Here is a 19,284-nt window from a genome sequence, read left to right on the forward strand (position 1 = left end):
CCAAATTTGTTTTCCAGTTGCACAAGACTAATAAGGTCAATCTCGTGCTGAAGGACATTAAACGTTGGACAAGACCTTAGGAATAGTTTTAAGGATTACTCACTCATTTCAGTTCCGTAACGGTTCAGTGAAAGTGCCTTCAGTGTTCTTTTTTTATCGGAACCCTTCCGTTCCGTTTCCGTGCTGTTTCCGTTCCGGCACAGCCAATGCAATAACATACCGACTTCAGTGAAAATAAAAAATATCGGTGACGACGAATTTGAGTTTGCCGGACGGACGCTACACTGACGGCGAGCTGCACTGAAACGGCACGGTGCCGGATAGGTGTAAATGCGCGCATAGTAAACAAATGAAATAATATCAGTATCCGTGCACGGTGTCGTGCCGGCACTGAACCGGACCGGATATGTGTGAATAGTCCTTTAAGAGGAAGGTTCGTTCATTCGAGTATACTATCGTTTATTCGATTCCTTGGAGATGCTCGGTTGAATGGGTGAATTCTGCCGAATATTTTCTTCAATTTGAGTTCTTGCACTCTTTATTTTCATGTTATGATAATACACCATGGTCGAAAAGTTCTCAGATTATGAACTAACACGTCATTCAAAAAATCGCTGGTCTGATGTAATCTGTTTTTGTTTTCTAAATTAAAATTTCATTCATCAACGTATTCTGCTTGAAGAGCAATATAATTGTTCCAACATTTATATATCATATCTATTCTTTAGTATCTTCTTAGTCGCTTCAGTTTAAGTGAGACCTCATTATTTGATGAAAATCCCTCTCCAGTAAGTTTTTGTTTTTAAATCTGAGAACCTAACATTGCTGCTGGTGGCTAAATCTAGTGGATGGTGGATACGGCAGCAATTCCAATTTCGGTTCAAGGAATCTAGTCAACGAAATGATCGACTATTGATACGCTGTGAGCTGTGAGAAATCGGGGCACCCTTTTCACAAAGACTTTTTTCATATCAAAGTGCTCACGCAAAACTGTGAATAAACTTTCTTTTGATATCTTCACGATGTCAGCTATGGTATGGCAAAGGATTCATCATTTTAAAATATATCTGTTTACAATTTATAGTGAATAAGTCTTAGCAGGAATTGCAATTCATAAAGATCTAATTTTTCAATTTTCATTTGTTGGATTCGGTTAGTAGTTGTGATTGTATGAATTTAAATGCACAATTCACCAGCCAATCAGATGTGTGCTTCTATGGCTCAGTCGATTAACGGATAAAGTACGATCGAATGATTGTCGGTTCAAGTCGCGGTGGTTGCTATCAGTATCTTCTCTATGTTTCAATGAGTTTGATGTCATGGAATTTTCCAATCACATAATATTACAGTCACATGAGTTTTTCGCAGTGTGTAGTTTTATTCCGTTCGATGGCACACGGCCTGGCAGATCAACATTTTCAATCCTTCGAAGAGTTGGAAGAATGGATTGCTTCATGGATAGCGTCAAAAAAGGACTCCTTTTTTCGAGCCGGGATCCAAAAATTTCCGGAAAGATGGGAGAAAGTTGTCGCTAGCGACGGACAATACTTTGAATAATACATCTGTAAGCACTTTTTCGCAATAAAGCTTTAAATTTTGGAAAAAAAACGGTGGAAGTTGTGCACCTAATATAATACATATGCGAAAAAAAAAAACAATTTAAAATTTGAATAAAAAAATTTTTTTAACTATGTTTAACAAATAATTTCCATCTTTAATAATCAGTATTCTTGTTCATGTATAAAATACTTATTGATTTAATGAAAATATTTGTTAAAATATTCAAATCTATTGAAGGAAAACAAATTGCAGCTTCAACCAGTTCTTTTCATTAAATTAAATAATTTTTTCTGTAACCAAAGCAATAAAATAAATTGAATTACCTGAACCTAATTATTCGTACAATGTTTTACATTATGTGTAATTTACTTTCTACGAATATTTGCATGCACGTATATAGTTTGCTATAGTAGAAATCATGATTTCCTTAAAATTTTATTGGGCATCCTGCGATTCTAATCCAAAAAGATTCCTGAAAATACTGTTATCATGTTGCTCCAATGTTTGTAAGCCTTAGTAGAATCGAAATCCTTTTCGACATCTTGGTTGACAAAAGTGTGTCGGACATTAATTGTCATATTTTTCCATCAAATCTAATTATTTCGACCTTTGTTAGGAACACTTACATATCAATTCATCGATTTTGAAAAATGTAGTTTTAAAAAAATTTCACTGTATATGAAATGTATCAGTATTGAATCGGACATTAATTAGAGTTTGTAAATGTAGGTAATTTGCACTTTTTTTGCATTATCCAGCTGTATAATTTTAATATCAATTCGTTTGAATTTTCATGCGCAATATAAGGACTACGTGATACAAAACGTCCACGAAAATCTTCTTAATATCATCCGACGGTTGGTGTAGATTAAATTCATTCGACTTGTGACATTCGGTTATAAGTATGAACTTCATACACATTAAAACGAGAATCATCTACATTTTGGATTCTTTTAATTTACAAGTGTATGTGTTTCAAACCAATTCTCAATGATATTCATACAAATCAGTTTGTTTCTGACAGAGAGGAAATTGAATGACTGAATTATTAAAACCATCCGAAAATCGTTACGGGGCTGAAGCAAAAACCGTTCAGTTTGTGACCGGTAATTTCTTTCAGTGTGAATAAATTCGAAACTGAAACGTAACTTAGAAATAATGACTGCTATATTTTCGGTACACGTAGGGTGGTCAATATGAACAACAATATTGTTTTCCACATTCCAAATGATGATTATAGCGACGAAAGGCTGTTTTAATTCCAGCTGGTTGATTACACTGCACTATTTAGATTAAACAACAAGTAACAGGAGCGCAGAATTTTGCAGGCGCAGTGTTTGAATTGGCGTAGCAATAACCTGCGCTCCTGTTACTTTTGCGTATGATATTCAAACTAAATTGGGTAATATTTTGTAATCAGCTGGATAACAAGCTTTGTGATTGGTTTTATTAATGTTTTTATTATTATTAAAAAATGAGTATTCATTGCACTTGCAGCTTTTAGTAACGATATTACTTCACACGGTATTGCTGAATACGTTTTGAATAATTCACCACTATCGACCCACTTCTCAACAGAGCATCAAATTGCAAGAGCTAAAAATTTACATCTTTTTCATTTCAACCACCCTACGCACACTGAACATTTTCAGCAAGGTTCAGCTTTTGTTCATCGGCGAATTTATTCTTCGTGTATTCTGCAAAAAGTTGAGTCATAACGGTTATGAAAATTCATTTCCCAATAATCTTTTGTTCTAGAATCATATCAGATATATTCAATGCGCGACTTTTTTATATGTTCGCTAGTGTACTTTTCATAATCGATATTTTGCCATGTGAGATCAGTTCCAGTGAGAATCACGTACATGCTAAAAAATCAGTAGTGAGCTTTTCTTCAGTGAGTTTTCTGATCGATGATTTTTTTGTCTGAAAATTGCTCACGAAAAATTTCAGTCGCGATTGATAATCGGTAGACACAATTAATTTCAAATTGATAATCGGTAGACACAATAAATTTCAAATTGATAATCCGCAGACCAAATTAGTTTCAAATTTTTAAATAAATATTTCTCAAAATCAAGTACACGAATTTGCATTGAATACGTATTACTTTACTATGGGACGCCTTTTCAAAATTTACTCTGGGTAGAGCTAAATTGTGAATATCTCCAGTTGTATTTAACTTTTACATCTATGTAATTCTTTGTAAACTTATATCCAGATACATAACACATGGATCAATAAGTCTCGAGACTAACAATGGAAACAACATTTTTTTTTGCAAATTTTTTTTTATTCTTCAAGACCAACACCTTTAAGGGTGATACAATGGTTCCAACGTTTTTCCAATTTTGCAATACCATGTTTATAAAAAAATTTATCTTTCGCTTCAAAATAAGCTTCAGTTTCAGCGATGACCTCCTCATTTGAGCCAAATCTTTTTCCCTGGAGCATTTTTTTAAGATCAGCAAAGATCCAGTAGTCACTGGGGGCTAAATCTGGCGAGTATGGGGGGTGGGGAAGCAGATCAAAGCCTAATTCGTTCAATTTCGTCATTGTTTTATCGACTTGTGGTAGGGTGCATTTTGTTCCATCGAAAGCAATCGCGGCACCCATTTGGAAAAAACCTTTTTCATGCTCAATTTTTCATGAAGGATAGTAAATACACTTTCATATGATATCTGTATCATCTCAGCAATCTCACGGAGCTTCACTTTACGATCTTTCATTATAATTTATGTCACTTCACTCACATTTTCCGGTGTAACGGCTTCCACAGGTCTACCCGATCGTTCCGCGTCATTTGTGTCGGTACGACCATGTTTAAACTCGGCGAACCACCAACAAATCGTTGCTTTTGATGGACAAGAGTCCGGATAACATTTTTCAATCCATTGTTTCGATTGCACGGTGTTTTTACCCATTAAAAACAATGTTTTATCAGAACACGAAACTCGGTTTTTTCCATTTTTTAAATAAACTACAAAACGACTTTACTCCAACCTCGATAACTCAGCTGTTTCTGGTCGGATCGACTTAAAATTTTGACCCGTTTCAAGCAAAGGTTAGTACTCTAGAAAGACGTGGTTTACTACGAGCGTCATCTCTGCTTTAGTCTCGGGACTTATTGATCCATGTGTTAAGTTGACGAAAGCGATCGGTTATTAGAATCTCATAAAATGCTTCTTTATTTAATATTCTTATTGATTTCCAAACTTACCAAACTCAAACAGCCAAAACCGTGCAGATTCTAAGAAATTTTGTTTTATTGTATCCTTCATACCTTTAATTTATTACTTATACACTGCTATATGTTTCAGATACAACAATTTAGAGCCAATTCAGCAGCTAGAAGTTTTAGAGTGCCTATAACCAGAGTGACGACATCTCATCCGTAATGCTGGCAACAATTAAAAACATTCCATTAACTTTACATTGAATTGACAGGTCGTTTGCTCGTTTGGAACTGGTAGCTGTCATTCCAAACGAACAGCTGTCGCCACTTTGATTATAGTCACTCTAAGAAGTTCTATATGGAAGATCTATAATAGAGCAGAAACTGGAACAAACGTATCCTCAGCAAGCCGTTCTAGTTTTATTTATTCGACCAGTTCTTCTGTCAAATTTAAAACTGGTCTACGATGCCGTTCTATTTTTTGTATATTTGAAACACGAGTAAAACACTGCTGGGGCTGCCAGTTATTCTTGTTATAAAATTCAGATTTAAATTTTGTAACTGGCATAAATAATTATGCATCTAGAACTAGAACACTACTGAATATGCCCTTAACACAAAAATACAAATTTATGAATTTAAAACATTTGGTTTAACTTGATTTTTTACATGTTATACACTGGAAATTGTACTTAGAGTATCATGATAAACGCAACTATTCCAAATTTTTGGTAAGGTTCGACACAAACGTATCTCTATTGTTTTTTTTACCTTTCTAAAACCAACAGGTTTACAATTCGCTCAAACATTCGAGAACCGTTTATTATTATATCGTTTATTTATACCCGGTTTTAACCTAGTTACGGTCGTTCACCGGATTCGAGAACCGATTTATGAATGATTTTGAACGTGGTATTTTTGATGTTGTTTACGCCAAAGTGTAAGTCTCAGGAGACAGTTTAAGTGAGCTATACTGTATACACAACAGAAACCGATTAGTGATAGGATTCGAGCAGTTATACAAGCAGCAGACAGTATTAAAGATTACGATACATACTTTCCGGTACATCCTACGGTATGTGCTTTCCGGTAGAGACAAATTGTGTTCCTATAATAATGTACGCAGACTATAAAAGCGTAGTGCAGATCAGATCAGGAGCGTTCGTATGAGCGATCGTGCGATTGTACGACAGTACGATAGTAAGATAAAACGTTAGTATGTCAGTCCAAGTCTTATAGTGATCGTTGCAATAAATATAGTTAGTGTTAAATAGTATCCGCGAGTTTTCACTTCGTCGCGAGAATCCGAACACTTGTCCGACAAAACCACAAACGTTAATGTGCGCAAACAGATGTCATCGTTATCGATCTTGTCCTCCGCACAACCCTGTAATTTAAAATGAAGCATTGAAAGTTTACAAAATTCACACAAGTAATAAACTAGTTTTTACGATTATCTATATTCAAAAGTTGGGAAAAAACATGTCAGTTTTTTTTCGTAGTCACGTCATCCAGTTATGTCTCTGACATTACCCATCCGCTTTTTTGTAGTGCCTGCTTTTCACCTATCAATTTATCTATCGCACAATCTACCAAATTGTCACTTGATTCTGAAGGTTCAAAGCGTTATCCGATAAGAAAATATAGCACACATATAACGACCATGATTGATCTTAATGGAAGAAAAGATTTTTGATCATGGATCATTTCGATCATAAAATCATGAATAATTGTCATGATTTCATGAGCAGGTACAATGATTACTTTCGTGGCACTACCATTGGCTCTTTATAATTCCTATCGAATCCATTGAAAATCGATACTAACCCTGGTCTATTTTTATCTTTGTTAACATGACAAGGAAATATTCCGAAGAATAAATCTCCAATCGTCATCATACGAGATAAATACCTGATATGCGCATAACCGGGCAATGATAAGCTGGGAGAGTGCTTCGTACTATCCGTTTGCGAGCAGTATAATTTCACAATCACTAGTCCCTTGTAATCAGCCTCATACGAACCATTCCAGCTGACATCGTAAGATAAGATGTCCATATAAAATAATCAACTCAGACAATCATTCGCTAGTTGAAATTTCGATAGTCACGAAAATGCTCTCAACGTTCAATTCGGAAACAAAAGTATGGAGCGGTCTTCAGCAGCCTCCAATCTACAACCCGAAGGCAAGCTTCGGTCAAGTTTTGTTTACTGTACTGCGTCGCAATCCAGAAAAGGTAATCCAGATTGACGGAGATACTGGACGTACAATGACCTGTAAGGAAACCCTACTGAGAGCAATCCGAGCAGTTCAAAATCTGATGTCACAAGGATATAAAAAGGGAGACGTAGTGGCAATGGCATGCGCCAACAGTGAAAATATTGCACCGATGTTTGTAGCACTGGTGACCATTGGGATGCCGTTGAATGCACTTGCGCCGAATTACTGCCTAGATGATATGGCACACATGTTGGGAATCACGCAACCATCGTTGGTGTTTTGCGATGTCGACAATTATGAGACGGTCAAGAAAGCAGTTAATCTATCCGTTCATCAAAAACCGGAAATATTTGTGTTTGAGAGTAACTCTGTTGACATGAAAAACGCTGACGACTTTTTCAAGGAAACCGGAAAGGAAAATACGTTTTTGTAAAATGAGTTCATGAATAAATGTTATTCTTTGTCAATTAACAATAGTTCAATTACAGCCCACCGTATCTAGGAGATTCTCGAGCTCTAGTTGGTGTGATTCTGTGCTCGTCGGGGACAACAGGATTAGCCAAAGGAGTAACTATATCTCATGCCCATCTGATTGCAGCTTATGGAAATGGCATTTCGTTGGGTAGTTTCGAACTTATTTTCAACTTTAGTCCCATACAGTGGGCTACAGGTTTGTATTTTCTGCTGCAGTCTCTAGTAAACGGTGACACAAGGTTAATCACCAGGAAGTCGTTTAGTGAGGAGGTCTTCTACGATTTGCTGGAGAAATATCCTATCCAGTTTTTGCTTACTCCACCGTCTTACGCTAATCTAATACTGCGTCATTCTCGAGCAAAAACTGCGGACTGGTCGAATATAGCTGTTTGGGGATTCGGTGGATCAATTATCCCGGAGAAACTTCGTAACGAAATTGATCGACTCCTACCTAATAGGCGGACTTGTACCGGATTGGGAAATTCGGAAATTGGAGGTATTACTACGGATTTATTCAGGCGTAAACCAAATTCCGCTGGACAATTGTTACCAAATGTGAGCGCCAAAATCATTGATGACGATGGAAACGTCTTATCCAATGGACAGCAAGGAGAGCTTTTGTTAAAATTCTGTGAACGTTGCCTTGGCTACTATAACAACCCGGAAGCCACAAGCGCAGCTATCGATGCGCAAGGATGGCTATCTACAGGTGATATTGGATACTTCGACGAGGAAGGATGTCTATTTTTGACGGATCGCAAAAAGGATATGTTCAAATGTATGAGCATTCACATTTTCCCCGCAGATCTGGAAGCAGTTGTACACCGAATCGATGGTGTTGAGCAAGTGTGTGTCGTTGGATTACCGGACGCAGCGGGAACTTCCGAACTGCCTGCGGCCGTTATTGTTAAGGCAAAAGATAGTACACTCACGGAAGAAGACATACTTAAAACAGTTAACGATCAAGTTGTAGATTATAAGAAACTTCGAGGAGGAGTATTTTTCCTGCCACAGCTTCCAGTATCAATTACGGGTAAAGTTTTGAGGAAAAAGGTAAAAGAAATTGTTTTGAGCATGATTAATTAAATTTCGACGATGGAAAGTATATTTTTTCTAAGTTCTACTTTTGAAAAACAAAATAGTGTAATGTGTATAAGAGCCGATTAAGAAATGGAATCAGAGCACCTTGGGTTCATAATTCGACATTGACTACGAATGAAGTTACAATTTTAGCTATACAGTTAAGAACGAATGAACGTAGACAGTTGTGGTTGATTAAAGCAGTCCTTCGCTAAATTATCTATGGTGTGCTACAAATTTACATTGAGTAATAGTCAACAGTATATTAAAATATTTTAAGTCACAACCTACTTCTTTTTATTTAATGGCAGAGATTTTTACCTTGTAGTCATCCCCCTCTCGGGTCTCGGGAATAATATTCTGACCTCAGTGGCGTACCGAGGAAATTTGGCGCCCGGGACTAAATAAGAGATTTGCCGCCCCCAATAGTTGGTTTTGTGAGCAAAAAAAAGCTGAACTTCATCTCCGGAAAAATCACTTGAACGAGCAAAAAAAATCACAAGGATTTGTTTGCCGCCTCTCTTAACAACGTTGCGCCCGAGGCGAGTACTTCCTTCGCCCCGGATACGCCACTGACACGACCTGATGTACGGTGTTGGGAATCGAACACAGAAAGGCAGTGTGAAAGGTGATCGTGATACCCATCATGTAGTGACATCCTCAAGTAACATTTCATTTAGGAAATGTTTTCCCAAATGATAATATGGTTGCCGGATTTCTCGTAAATTATCGATGGAATTATAGGGATTCGCGAAAGAATGGATCGAAAAGTTTGGATTTGATTGATTGTCCAAGAATGTCCAAGACGAGAAAAACTCGTCTGAATGAAATTTTATAAGCAGATTTATTGTAAGAATAACTGAAATTTGGACGTGGAAATCGTGTTCAAAATGTACAAAGCGGCACCGACTTTGAAAATAAAAATTGTGTGAATACGCTTCAAAACTGAATACAAAACTGCTAGACTAAATTTTATACCTTGTGCGGACAAAATATTGAAATTTCTATTAATGAAAACGGAGAGTACTCTAGAGAGAGCAAAACATCTGGCGGGTAACAATAGCACATACTAACAGACATGACAGTATGAGTAAATTCTTATAAAAATAATTTTTCGTGATGCGCTAGTTCCACCTATATTGTACTGTGCGAACTATTTACTATCGGTACACCCCTTGTGTTATGTAGTTGGAAGAATCTGCCCGACCTCGCAAAAAGACGTTTGTTGGAATTGTTCAACAAGTTTCTTGAGCAAAATATTGTTCCATCTGACTGGAGACAAGTGAAAGTTATCGCCATTCAAAAGCCGGGGAAACCAGCTTCCAATCACAACTCATATAGACCCATTGCGATGTTGTCCTGCATCAGAAAATTGTTCGAAAAAATTATTCTACGACGTCTCGACACTTGGGTCGAGACGAACGGTTTGTTGTCAGATACTCAGTTTGGCTTCCGTAAAAATAAAGGGACGAATGATTGCCTTGCATTACTTTCGTCTGACATCCAAATTGCCTTCGCTCAAAAGCAACAAATGGCATCTGTATTTTTAGACATTAAAGGAGCATTTGATTCAGTTTCCATTGATGTTCTTTCAGACAAGCTCCACCAACATGGACTCCCAGCGGTTATAAATAATTATTTGCACAACCTTTTGTCAGAGAAACGCATGCATTTTTCATATGGCGATTTGACAACATTCAGAATTAGCTACATGGGTCTACCGCAAGGCTCATGCCTCAGTCCGCTCCTTTATAATTTTTACGTGAATGACATTGACAGCTGTCTAGAAACCCCATGTACACTAAGACAATTGGCAGATGATGGCGTGGTTTCAGTTACTGGACCCAAAGCTATTGATCTGCATAAACCATTGCAAGATACCTTAGATAACTTGTCCGTTTGGGCTGTTCATCTGGGTATCGAATTCTCTGCGGAGAAAACAGAGTTAGTCGTCTTTTCAAGAAAGCATGATCCCGCGCAGCTTCAGCTCCATATGATGGGAAGAATGATCCAACAGGTTTTAACTTTTAAATACCTCGGCGTGTGGTTTGATTCCAAATGCACGTGGGGAGGACACATTAGGTATCTGATAACGAAATGCCAACAAAGAGTAAATTTTCTTCGAACAATAACAGGATCTTGGTGGGGTTCTCATCCGCAAGATCTAATAAAATTGTATCAAACAACGATACTTTCAGTGATGGAATATGGATGCGTTTGTTTTCGTTCCGCTGCAAACTCTCATATTATCAAACTTGAGCGAATTCAGTACCGTTGTTTGCGAATTGCCTTAGGCTGCATGCATTCGACACATACAATGAGTCTTGAAGTTCTGGCGGGAGTTCTTCCATTAAAAGATCGATTTTGGGAGCTTTCATCACGCCTGCTAATAAGATGTGAGGTGCTGAATCCCATGGTAATTAATAATTTCGAACGACTAGTCGAGCTTCGATCTCAAACAAAATTCATGACAGTATATTTTAACCATATGTCACAGGAAATCAACCCTTCAAGATATATTCCTATCCGTGTCAGCATCCTAAGTGCCCCTGACTCAACTTTATTTTTCGATACATCCATGCAGCGCGAAGTGCGTGGAATCCCGGATCATCTACGTTCGACGGAAATCCCAAAAATATTTTCAAGTAAGTTCAGGCATATTGACTCTGAGAATATGTTTTACACGGACGGATCGCGAATTGAAGAAGCGACAGGGTTTGGTATGTTCAACAATAATGTTTCGGCCTCATTTAGGCTTCAAGAACCTGCATCTGTTTATATAGCAGAGCTAGCAGCAGTTCATTATAGTTTGAGTGTAATCGTCACATTATCTCCAAACCATTATTTCCTCTTCACAGATAGTCTGAGTGCAATTGAAGCCATTCGCTCAAACATGACTGGCAAGACTGAACCGTTTTTCCTGGGCAAAATAAAACAGTGCCTGAACGACATATTGAACAATAATTATCTAATCACTATAGTCTGGGTCCCGGCTCATTGCTCCATTCCTGGCAATGAAAGAGCCGATATTTTAGCCAAACGTGGTGCTATTGAGGGTGAAATTTATGAGCGACCGATTGCTTTCAACGAATTCTATAGCTCGTCTCGCCAAAGAACACTTGCCAGCTGGCAAGCTTCTTGGGATAAAGATGATCTGGGTCGGTGGATGCACTCAATTATTCCGAAAATATCGACAAAGGCATGGTTCAGGGGACTGGATGTGAGTAGAGATTTCATTCGTGTGATGTCTAGACTCATGTCCAATCACTACACGTTAGATGCACATCTCCTTCGAATTGGGCTCTCCGAGACTAATCATTGTGCTTGTGGCGAAGGTTATCGCGATATTAATCATGTCGTTTGGACATGCGTGGAGTATCGTGATGTCAGATCTCAACTAATAAATTCTTTGCGTACCCAAGGTAGACTATCCAATATCCCAGTTCGAGACATTCTTGCTTGTCGTGACCTTTCATACATGAAACTTATTTATCATTTCATAAAGAAAATTGGAGTTTCAATTTAATAAAGGCCCCTTTTAAGACTTAGTTCTGATCCCAGCTGCGTCCATGAGTTCAACCAATAGCTAAATTAGAATAAAAATTATGTAATGATACAAACAAACTCGAAACAGTTTATGAAATTATCAACAAAATGTCTGAAAATAACAGCTTATTTTATAATTTATAGAAGTTAATCGTTTGGTTCAAATAATATTTCCGAGTAGATTTCATAATTAATGACGAGTTACCTAAGATGATATTTAAGCTATAAGAGAATATGTTTTAATAAATTCAAAACGTTGTGACTATGTTAGAATTAAATTAGGATAAGAATATTATGTAAAAGTGATGCTACGGCGAAGAAAAACTTATGTAAACTGCCTTAAGAAATAAACGTATTTATGAAAAAAAAACCTTTGATTCTCAGAAATGTCTTCGAGAGAAATTCGCTCTCTCACTGGTGTCGAATCTATGTTAAATGAGCCATGCACTAATTCAATCGTGTGAAGAGATGCCAGTGAGCGTTCTTTAATACGATAAAAGCCATCCTTGCTTGAAGGACAACATTCGTGCAGCCATAACTGAAATAAAGCTGCGTACAATCGAAAATGTACTAAGAAACTGGACCGAACGTACTGGCGTACTGCAAGGCCAGCTGAGTCAGCCATTTGAATGAAATTATATTCCACAATTAACCGGAAGGATTGTACATTAATATGAAAAAATAAATTTTGAAATCGGATGAACCGTTTGTGTCTTATTGCATGTTTAAAAAAAAGTTATAGGGCTGACCCTGTACATTACAGGTAATTCTGAATGAATGGCAACTCTGTATGTAAATTTTCTCTTCCTTTTGGCACAGTACTCTGTATGTAAATGAAAATATAAACACAGTCTAGATGACAGACAGGATGTTTTTGATAGGGTAACGTTGCGCCATCATGACAGTTGCGAGTACTGTCCCAACTAAAGGAATATTCGAAATGACAGTTAAAATGAATAAAGAATCTAATTTGAGTGCCCTGTCTGTTAGTATGTGACAATAGAGCGTTCTGGTCGGTTAGGTAATAAATCCGACTTCGGTAATTTTACTCTAATCGACCTAAAATTTCAAATTCTTGAGATATCATGCTAACAATAAAAAAATTAAAATAAAAACTACAAGCTTGTGTACAAGACAGGAGCGGTTGCGATGACATTAGAAATGCAGTAATTCAAACAATAATGGTAGAGGTCTTGTTGATAGTATTTGTATTGTTATTATTATTATTATATGCCTTTAATTTAGCCATAATTTCAACCTGTGTTTGTTGTTCGCAGGAAATGATATCGTGCTTCAAAAGGGCACAGTTTCAGTTTCAGAGAGCTAATGTTATTTATATTCACGTCAATGCGGTAGGGTCTTTGACATCACCCACGCGCTGTTTATCCATTTCACTTTTACTTCTTAGTAACCAAAAGCTTTAATAATCAAAGGGAATCGTTCGTTTTACCAATCCGAATCGAAGTAGCTAGAGAAATCTCTGCTAGGGAAGCGTATGACAATTCGTAATATTGGTACGAATACTTTGAACCATCTTGTTAAATGGCAACCGTAAAAGAACTTCGAAAAAGAAAATCTCTGCTGGTGTGCAAAGCGATTTCTTTTTCGCGTTACACATCTTCCCGGAGTCAATATTCGCATATCACCAGACGAAAAATATTTGTAGCCGTTTTGCCCTGAAGATGAAGGTATAACCTTCGAAACGTTGGCCTTTAACGAAAAATAAATGTTTTGACGAGAAACCAATTGACCAAAAAGCCATCTCTTTATTCAAAACATATCACCAGCTCAAAACTAGTACCGTGAAATTGCTATGGTACCGGTTCTGCTGTTGTGACCGCTCCAGACAGAATAAAGTTGAAGTGCGTAAAATGTTTCGCACTGTCCGCCGTGCTGCGAGAATCGCTCCAGAAAGAATGATGGAAAAAAAATCAACCTTAAGCTTTTATAACCGTGCAGTTTGCTGGTTGCTCTGATAATGTGTTCTGATTGACCCGTGAAAACATGGGTCTATTCAAACTAATTTTTAGTGTACTATTACAAACAGTGAATTCTGCTGATGTCGATTCGCACTTGCTTGAATTAAATCCCTCAGTAAATGTCTGAGTAATCATCGTTCGAAGTTCTGTTAGTCGTTTTGAGATTTCAATTCACACCCGTATAGAAAGAGTTAATAATTCGTACTTTTTCACAGTTATTGAGCAGTTATTAGAAAAATCAAATTTTTCGGCTTACCTGAAACATCAATTGATACTTGGTTTTGTATAAAGCCAGAAACGTTCGGGAAAATAGTAATGAAATAATAAATGATACAACAGATATTCAAACGATACCCATAATATAACAAGGCGTTGAATGTATTAGTGATGACGCTTGCTCTGCATAAAAAAAGTTTTTGAAACTGAATAATTATATTGTAAGAATATCGAATAAATTTTTTGCTCGATTTGTTATGGTATCCCTAGAAAAGGCTGACATTATTCGCCGTTTACTATAATTGCGAATTATAGCGTTCATATCGGGTTTCAAATCATCTTTTGCAGAACGATTTCTATTTCGCATTGCGCATCTTCATCGCTTCTCTTCAGAATTAGTACCGTCCTGCTGTTGTGATCGCTCCAGACAGAAGAATGTGCGTAAATTTTTTCGCACTGTCCTTCGTGATGCAATAATCGCTCTATGAGAAATGATTGCGAAGTAAAATTTCTCGCCCTACCATCGCTCCTTTAAGTGATGGTATAAAATTTTTACACACTTTACCCAATGAATTCAGAAATTTTGTATAGAATCATAAGACCATTCATTAAAATATTAGTTTGTAAAAATCCATTTCTTATTTCCATTTTTTGCACATTTTACCCCATATTTTCGGAACCGGATGTCGGATCCAAATAATATTCAGGAACTTGATATGGGACTACAAGACCTTTCATTTGAATCTGAGTTTGTGAAAATTGGTTCTAAGACATTGGAGTGACTTCCGGTTTGGATTACACGATCACTTTTTTTTCGAAATTTTCGGAATCTGAAACAAAGATCCGGTATACCAAAAATCAATGTTTTTGGTCATCAACTAACCAAATCTGTCCTATTCAAGAATTATATGGCTATTTGAATGTATTTGATTGAATTTTCCGCGTCATGTATAAAAACACGAGCCAAAAAATAAAATTTTTGTTAGACAGTTTGTAATTCCGGAACCGCAAGTCGTATTCGGATAAAATTTGGTAGGATTATATGGGGTTGTAAGACCTTTCATTTGAACCTACGCTTGTGAAAATTTCTTAAGCGGTCTCTGAAAAAAAAACGATTGCACGTTTTTAGTTCATTTTGCACATTTTACCCAGTAACACTCGAACCGGAAGTCTGATCCAAATAAAATTCAATAGCAACCTATGGGACAATCTCAGTTGAAGAAAATCGGTTGAGCGGTCTCTGAGAAAATCGAGTGCACTTTTTCTTAATTTGTCTGCACATTTTACCCCGTTACTCCCGAACTGGAAGTCCTATCCGGATAAAATTCATGTGAATCTGAGTTTGTGAAAACCGGTCCAGCCATCTCCGAGAAAATCGCACATTTTTGTTACATACACACATGCGTACACACACATACAGACACATACACAGACATTTGCTCAGTTCGAGTTGAGTCGAATGGTGTATGGCTCAGCAAAAAAGTGAATTTTCACGGTGATTGCCCAGCCTTTCTATAAGAGAGAAGTAAAAGTAATAAATTTATCAGCAAATAAAAATATTATGATTTTTAGAGCCTTTTTTTTGTTTTCTGGTAATTTGTCGCCAATATGACGCGTTACGTTGCAAAACTAAATCGATGGGAAAGTGCGAAAAAACTGCATCGGTTTCTTTATCTGTATTTTTCTTAAAAATTTTATGTTTTTTATCAATATTTGTTCAAATTGTCCCAATTTTCAAAGTAATTGGAAATTTCCTAAGATTTTTCAAAATGACAAAGTCGAATGATTCCCAATGTAAGCGCTATGCTGTACCGATTGTTTTGGAACTGAGATTGCATGTTTTGGCTTAAGGGCTGAGGACAGTACCGTAAAGTGGTAAGTTTTATGCTATTTTCCCGTTTCAAATTAAATTTTCTTGGAAACGGTGCAGAATATAGAAAAACCCACCTGACAATGTCTTCGAAATTTAGTTGAGAATATTCTGTGAAATTTTCAGAATGATTCATTGAGTTTAGCGGTCGTGTTGTATTTTTTTCTGACTGAAGAACTGCTGAAAATTGGAACGCTCGCAAATGCATACCTCTACTTGTTCATCGAATATCTCGGCTTTGAAGGGTTGTATCACAAATCTACCGTGACAAAGTCTAGATAATTTAGTTTAGATGCGATTAGTACATAAAAACAAATATGCTATCGCGATAAAAATGAGCCTTGTATTTTTCTGTGAAACAAAGTCAGTTTCAATGCATCCGCCATTTTTTTCGCTTTGGTTTCCTGATAGCATTCTGAAAAAGGAGAGAGAAATAAAATTTTTTCAACAAAGCTGCCAAACACACAGACATTCAATCTTTGTGAAAGTTGAATATTTTTTCATTGTTCATTGGAATCCATGTAATGTCCAACCCATACGATAGATTAATGTGATAAAACTTCTCATCAAAATAATAAAATGTATGCTGGCAACCCGGTACAGTTTGCTCATATACGAGAGAGTATAAGAGAAATACGATGCGCAAAGGGAATTGAGCGAGCCACGTGGTCGATTTAAAACTCAACACATGGCCCTCTGTCCTCAGACCTGAATTGGAAACATAAACCTAGTAGGAATAATAAGCACGTAGACTTATTTTGTGCACAAGGTCGTCAAAAGATGAGTGATCCCAAGTTCCTATCTTATGCCTCCTCGTATGTCAATGATAATATTTGGTCAATCGAACGGTATCGACTGGGTATTTCCACCTTCAGTGTTAGTAGCACAATGAGAGGGTGGAAATAGGTTTTTTTAAAATTCAATAATGTAATATAATTTTAGGCACACTGCTTAAGCTCTAAGATGCCAAGGGTATTTTCTAATCTTAATTAACGAATAACTTAAAACTAGAATAGTATCATTAGACTATGTCATCTCGGGTTCTCGTAAATCCAGATTTCAGCTGGCGATCGGCAGTGGTCGATGAATTGAGTGTTGCATGAGTCTTCCAGATGGCATTGGTAAATATCTATGCTGGCCGCATCCTTCGGTCCGTTTGGGTCCGCGGGAAACACCCCAAGCTACGAAGGCCCGGCGGGGGGCCCGCATGCTGGTTTTCGACTGGAGTGGTCTTCCGTGGGCGGTGATGGTGATGTTACGGAAGATAATGAAAGAGAAAGTAAATATTGTGGAAACGGGAAAAAAGGGGATGTGGGAACAAAATGTCTGAAAACGACAGAGATCTAATTAGTTGCCATCGAGATGGTGAAGAGACAGGGAAGGGGGAACGAAAAAGTTAGTGACAAAAAAAGATCTTGTTAGGTTTAATGAAGATTGTGGACAGGGACGGGGATCGAGGAAACAGGTTTGTATGTGGTAGGAAGACTTTTTGTAATATTTTCATAAAGTTCTCCATATTGCAAAGAAGTCCTCTTCTTAATTCATCTAGCGGTGTGATTATGCCTTTCTCTGGTAATTCGAACAGACTTCGCAGCCAAATAATGGCGTACAGAACGACAACTTGCTTTTAAGACCAGTGCCCTATGCATTCAACTGTAAACCCTGAATGATTGATTCGGTTAGTTCATAAAAGCGGGTCGCATATCCGACAACATGCTAGAAATCAAAAATATCAGCAATAACACATCTGATCTTGGACATTGTTCACTTTCTGAAGAAATGAGCGGATAGAAAAAAACACGATTTGTCGGTTACGTCATCTATACGATTATATCTTCGGAAGTAACTGCTATGAGCCAATAGTAGCTCTCAAGCGAGCGTAGGATTGTTGAATTTGGTTCAAGAGAAAATTGAGCGGTGGGAAAAAATTGCATTTAGTCGGTTACGTCTCTTATACCATTATATATCTGAAACTAAAAGTGATAGCCATTTGATCTTATAACTTAATTTACATCTCAAGATTAGCTTTCAAATAAGCATGAACTTGTGAAGAATGGTTTCTCCCAGACCCGTGCGTAGGGTGGGTTTCTGGAAGATTGTTCAACAATAAGTTCCATGAACAATAGTGTACTTATTATATAAAAATGCAAATAACTTGACAATTCATATTTTGTTCTCAGAATTTGTTTTACAGTGTCAATATTGTGGATGACGCACTTTTCTTTCAAATTTTTGCGCCTCACGTTTCGAATCCACCATACCTTGAACCAACACCCCGTATCGTGATGTTAGATCTCAACTAATAAATTCCTTGAGTACCCAAGGTAGACTATCCAATACCCCAATTCGTGACATTCTTGCTTGTCGTGACCTTCCATACATGAATGTTTTTTATCATTTCATTTAGACCATTCAAGTTTCAATTTAATTTTCTATATCTTATTATGTTAGCCTACTTCCTCTTTCATGAGTTCAACCAACAGCCAGAAATCTTAATCTTATAAAAGTGATGTACTAATACAAACTAACCTGAAATAGTCATATGTTATTATTATGTACAGTATATACAAAAATAAATGTTTTTCGAATGTAACATGTAGCAGCTAATCGTTTGATAATTACAGTGTATTTGGGTAGGTTAACTAATGAACACCGAAATACTAATGTTTTTAAGGAAACTATTAGTAATGTGTTTTATTAAATACTAACCTTTGTAACTATATTCGAAATATATTAGGTTGAAATAGGCCAAATTTCTCTTGTTCGAGAACTCTTTTATTTTATCACTGTACTCTGTTAGAGTTTCGATACTAACTGAACACAAATTTACCGATTTTAACTTCTAGAACAGCTGCCCATCTCGCAGGGCATAGATTCAAACGAAAACAATGATAAATTCCGAGTTCCGAATAGAAATCTTTCAATCACAAGTCATAACATCCATTCGCGCTAACTAATCAATCTGGCAGCCACTATTCCACCCTCCGTACGGCCACCCAAATGTTGTTTACAACATGTTTTTTCCGCTCCGCTCCGGCAGTGGGGCGTTCATTGAACAGCAGTGCGGGGGCGGTGGCAACGGCGCGGCACCTCTACAACCGCGTGGTTTTCCGATTGTGTTGTTGTGTCTTTGGTGTTTCGTGAGCACAGGTCGCGGTTTCCAA

At 37.1% G+C, this 19,284-nt stretch overlaps 1 protein-coding gene across 1 annotated transcript; it reads left to right on the top strand.

Annotated features, from left to right (window-relative positions):
• Positions 1 to 5,908: 5,908 nt before the first annotated feature.
• LOC131429773 (probable 4-coumarate--CoA ligase 3) lies at positions 5,909 to 8,795 on the top strand. The gene is made up of 3 exons (XM_058594111.1): positions 5,909 to 6,167; positions 6,597 to 7,384; positions 7,444 to 8,795. The coding sequence occupies exons 2-3, from the start codon at positions 6,849 to 6,851 to the stop codon at positions 8,513 to 8,515; spliced, it is 1,608 nt and encodes a 535-aa protein (XP_058450094.1). The 5' UTR covers positions 5,909 to 6,167; positions 6,597 to 6,848; the 3' UTR covers positions 8,516 to 8,795.
• Positions 8,796 to 19,284: the final 10,489 nt, after the last annotated feature.

Source organism: Malaya genurostris, chromosome 2 (genome assembly GCF_030247185.1).
Source record: "Malaya genurostris strain Urasoe2022 chromosome 2, Malgen_1.1, whole genome shotgun sequence".
Taxonomy (NCBI): Eukaryota; Metazoa; Arthropoda; class Insecta; order Diptera; family Culicidae; genus Malaya; species Malaya genurostris.

Excerpts from the sequence above, each read along its gene's own strand:
- LOC131429773 (XM_058594111.1), top strand. The coding sequence starts at position 6,849 with ATGCTCTCAACGTTCAATTCGGAAACAAAAGTATGGAGCGGTCTTCAG. Across the intron at positions 7,385-7,443 it reads GGAAAGGAAAATACGTTTTT|CCCACCGTATCTAGGAGATT; the intron begins GTAAAATGAGTT and ends GTTCAATTACAG.